The sequence below is a fragment of the Gossypium arboreum genome, chromosome 12 (assembly GCF_025698485.1).
Source record: "Gossypium arboreum isolate Shixiya-1 chromosome 12, ASM2569848v2, whole genome shotgun sequence".
Lineage (NCBI taxonomy): Eukaryota > Viridiplantae > Streptophyta > Magnoliopsida > Malvales > Malvaceae > Gossypium > Gossypium arboreum.
This window is the reverse complement of record NC_069081.1, coordinates 105,952,840-105,957,475: the sequence shown is the minus strand read 5'-3', so window position 1 is coordinate 105,957,475 and position 4,636 is coordinate 105,952,840. Positions and strand designations below refer to the sequence as shown.

Below are 4,636 nucleotides of genomic sequence, written 5' to 3'. Positions count from 1 at the left end.
TACTTTACACATATTCACGAATGAGTCGGGCTCAAACTTGTATATAAAATTTATAAAAAATATAATATTTCAATTTTATAAAACAAAAATTATAAAATATTATACAAAATATAAAATATAAAAATATATTAAAAATTATTAAATTGAAACATTCAATTTTTAATAATATACCACTTACTAAAATAAGAAATTTATAAAACATAAAATAATTCATAATATATATAAATTCAAAATATTTTAAGTATTAAATGGAAAAACAAGCACAATTCAAAAGATATGTGCATCTATGTAGGGGAGAACATTCGGTCGAGTCAAAAAATTTCGAATTAGTCAGGTTGACAAATCCTATTGTAGCAACAAAACTTAATTTAAAATTTTTTCGAATCGAATCAACTCGAGTCAAAAAAATTTTGAGTCAAGTTAACGAATATAATAAATAAGTCTTTTTTTCCTCTATTAAACTATTAACCAAACAAGGTATTATAGTTTCATACACTCGTAAGAATCAAGAATTCTAAAGAAAATATAATGCTTCTTCCTTCATACACTCGCATCCTTTCCAGCTAAAAGAAATAAAAGAACATAATTACTACCTAAACAACCCGAGTAGCGACTCCTTTACAAGGTTCAGTGGGCATGTTGATGATGGGAGGATCTTTGAAGTTGGCTTTTAGACTGAGTTCTTCAAAAGAGCTGACCACATTGCCTAATCTGGCCACAAATTCAATCAAAAGTGAAGCAAATGTGGCCAAGGACAAAGCACTAGCACTTTCGTATGTTTTGAATTCGTCCCCCTTAACCACTGATCCCTCATTAGCTGAAACATTTGATGGCCATGTTCTTAACGTGTTTTTGGCGTCATAACAGAAAGCTGTCCCAACAGAGACTGACCTCACCTCCAGCACTGCTTCACTCAACGATTTAGATCCCAGTTTCATGTTTTCATCTTCAGCCGCATTGATCAGGTCTTCTAAATCTAATTCCATGGGCCTTCCCCCAATTTCCCAGCCCTCAGAATTCACTAAAACGTACGACTTATGGTCTATCTTTTGCTGCAACTGCTCAGCTGCCTCGTGTACATTTTTAAGTATGTCACCTGGACTCAGTTTTTCCATCTTCTCTAATTTGCTTCCGAGCTCACGTAACACTTTCCCGCCTTCCGACCCCACCTTCTGAAGCTCATTGGAAAAGACATGCCTTCGGTCTGCAGGGGCCTATATTTATAACATTTCCGCATCAAGCCAAATGAATCAGTACTTCAATAATACAAATTCCGCTTTCATCTATGGCCAGCCTACCTTACACTTTCCAATTCAATGACGCGCTTCTTAATTAGATAAGTTTTTATAACAAGGATGCACTAGATGAAGCAGAGTACTAACCTGTATTTCCGAAAGGATGCAACCATGCAGTGCCATAACCGTGAAAGCACAGTGCTTCACAGCACCGCTTACTTTGACAAAGTTTTCCCAAGGATAATTATGCCTATAAGGTCCATGAGGAGGTTCCCAAGTCGCAAAACCAAGCTGCAAAAGGACAGATTTGATTAACATCATTTCAACCCCTGGAATCTGTTGTGCAAACAAGTGAAAACTGTTGCATAATTTATAGCTCATGCAATTGCAGATACCAATGTATCTTCTTCGCTTGTAGACTGCACCACTGATCGGTAACAATTATAAAGTGGATCATCGGCAGCTTGGTATGTAAGAATTTTCGACGGAATTCTCTCGTATTCCACACATTTCAAGTACCCGTTGACGCAACCTGAATAACAAGAACAAAATTAGTGAAGAAAGGAATGTAAGGAGTGGTTAGACTGTTTTGTTACGTGAATGAAAAGGCAACCTTCCAAAGAAGTGGCAAGGTCCTTAAAATTTTTCACCACCAATTTATGCAGAGATTCACCAGCCCAAATTGGGAAAATACATATATTTACGACCAAAGTAACACCAGCTCCAGCTGCTATAAGCACCAACCGAGTTAAAACTGCCTGACTATATTCCCTGGTCCGGTTACCAGCTACCATAAGGATACAATATGTCAATACGAATACTCGAAATCCATATTCGTAAGGCTTCATTGTCGGGTACAGCTTCAAATAGGATGCGCAGAATCCTATCCACGGCAAAGAAATATGTTAAAGACTTAAAAACTGTCCGTTGCTTTCAACCTAAATCGACAGGGAAGCCGGATATGGATATAATTCGGGGATTTCTAGAAGAGAAAATAAGAAAAACACTGACCTGTTAAGAAAATGCTTATTACAATGACAACTTCCTCGAACTTTCCGGCCACCACAGATAACTCAGCAAAGCAAAATGCAAGTATCCCAGCACAAAGTGTTCCCAATCCACGATTAAATCCTTTGATGAAGGTTGCTCCTGCTCAGAGGCAAACCAAACAGTCTAACCAATAATGAAACTTTGATGAAATTCACCAAAAAGAGAAAAAAAGATTATGAGTAGATGAAGTACCAATGCTGAATTCAAACATCACTATGACCGTGAGGATTGCCCAGATTGAATATTGAGCAAAATCCTGATATGATCCTTTCCAGAATATGAGCAAAGACGTAAGTGACAATGCCAGCCCCATTTTTATCGCAAACATAACTTTCCTGGGATCAGAACGTCCCATTTCCAATACTTTCTTAGCAAAATCGTTGAATTCAACCCAAGAATTCTTAATTTTTTCTCTCATAACTTTCAGTCCCGTCCGTCGACTTCCTCCATCTTCATTTCCCCAGAAGCTGACCAAAAGAGGAAGCTTTCCCCCACTGTTATCTGCCCAATTACACTTGACAGACCCCATTTTTGCCACCCTTTTTACTGCAGAGAGTGGAAATTTGATAACAGATCTGTTGAACCTGAGTAAATCTATGTCAGTGATTGAAGAGAAGAATAGCTTTGAAAAGGATATGAGTGAGATGAAGACAGTAAAGACGAAAGCTTTTTGGCTTCTTTCAATGATATCCTTTTACCAATTCAACCGATTTCATTATTAAAGATCTAGAGAAATTGCATTCGCAATATATTCCGTAATTAATTTAAAAGGTGCACGGGATTTAATCAAATGGTTATATTTTCTTGTTTTTAACTACTACCTTTGGTTTTAAAAAAATCTCACAGTAATAACAGACAATTTTTTTTTTCAATTTTCACGAGATATCAATATTTTTTTCAATTGTTTTGATTTTGTTTAGAAAAGTAGCTTATTTTTTTATTAATTTAGATTTTCAATAAAATTTAAAATAAAAAATAAAAAAGTAAAAATGGATAATAATTTTTAAAATATAGTTAATTAGATTATTCCTACTCCTATTCTTGTAACAGAAATCCTTGTCAAACCCTAAGGGAGGGGTATATTGCTGGTGAAATATCTTCGAGGACAGTTTTCAATACATCAATACACTTGAAGTTTAACTATTGTGTTTTAAAGATTTGGTACTTAATAGTATTCATTATGGCTTGTCTCTCTTTTCTTAGAATCTCCCAGGTGCACCATGCTCTTGCTTTCTAAAGACTTGGTACCTAGAGTGTTCATTATGACTCATCTCTTTTTTTCAGAAACCTACCTAGTACACCATTCTCCTTGAATCTTAAAGATATTTTGGATATTGTTCCTGCTATTGATGTCACCAATGTTGGTGTCGTCGTAATTGCTATTAGTGTTTCACATGTTGCCAACAATACTACGATGGCAATACTTCCTACTGTTGTATATGTCAACTTGGTGGAAAACAAGTAATGTGTTGTAGATTGATATGATAAATTAAGTCATTTTTACACTTAAAGAGCATGTTTTGAGTTGCATTTAGAGTAATTTTGTGTGCTTTTTCTTAAGTAGTAAAAGTTATATTAGATATAATTTTTTTAGTATTTTTACATATATTTTGAGTATTGGCATTATGTCCCTTTAAATGTGAACATACTTGTGTGAAAATGACATTCTAGGTCCCTATGGATGATGACACGATTAAGCACTCAAATGGTGTAGAGAACCATGCAAGCATAGTCATTATCACAACGATGAATTGCCATGGTCGCGATGACATCTCCATTGTTTGGAATGAATCCTTGAAGATAGATACATCATTTTCGCAACCACACGCCATTTGCAATGATGAATTTTCATAGTCGCAACAATGAAATACAAAACTACTCAGATCTAAAATGGTTTTAAGGGATATTTTGGTGTCATTTTAGGTCCTTAACATTTGTAAATGGAATTTTTAGTAAGGGTATACTAGCATTTTAGTTTATAACTATATAAACATGTTCCTAGCATATTTCTACAAACTTTTTTCATAGTCTAGCTCATTTTTTACAAAATATTCTTAGCAAGTTTAGGTTATCTTTAGTTTGCTTTTAACATAGGCATTATTTTGTTGTAGATCTTTCTTCACTCTTGTTAGAAACTTTATAAATGGAGAATTTTTAGGCTCTTTCTCTCTATTTGATCTACCTTTATAAATGAGCATTTCTCAACCCTTTTTTTTACCTTTTGTTTACCAAATGTTGATGAAATGTTTATTTGGTTCTTAAGCTTTATTATATGCTAAAATTCATGTTGATTGTTTAATTAGGTTGACATCTATACTTGGTTAATTGTTTGTTCAATTACATCAAATTGT

The 4,636-nt window shown here is 34.4% G+C and overlaps 1 protein-coding gene across 1 annotated transcript; it reads right to left on the bottom strand.

Annotated features, from left to right (window-relative positions):
- Positions 1-428: 428 nt before the first annotated feature.
- Positions 429-3,067, bottom strand: LOC108476786 (aluminum-activated malate transporter 9-like). The gene is made up of 6 exons (XM_053023467.1): positions 2,478-3,067; positions 2,247-2,384; positions 1,849-2,118; positions 1,631-1,767; positions 1,383-1,526; positions 429-1,214 (listed from the first exon to the last, which is right to left on the bottom strand). The coding sequence occupies exons 1-6, from the start codon at positions 2,812-2,814 to the stop codon at positions 594-596; spliced, it is 1,647 nt and encodes a 548-aa protein (XP_052879427.1). The 5' UTR covers positions 2,815-3,067; the 3' UTR covers positions 429-593.
- Between the last annotated feature and the right edge of the window lie 1,569 nt (positions 3,068-4,636).

What these genes read in the sequence shown, in the direction of transcription:
- LOC108476786 (XM_053023467.1), bottom strand. Translation starts at nt 2,814, where the DNA reads ATGGGGTCTGTCAAGTGTAATTGGGCAGATAACAGTGGGGGAAAGCTT. An exon ending in CCTTGCCACTTCTTTGGAAG is followed by an intron (nt 1,768 to 1,848) that starts GTTGCCTTTTCA and finishes CTTGTTATTCAG; the next exon opens with GTTGCGTCAACGGGTACTTG. An exon ending in CAAGCGAAGAAGATACATTG is followed by an intron (nt 1,527 to 1,630) that starts GTATCTGCAATT and finishes GTCCTTTTGCAG; the next exon opens with CTTGGTTTTGCGACTTGGGA.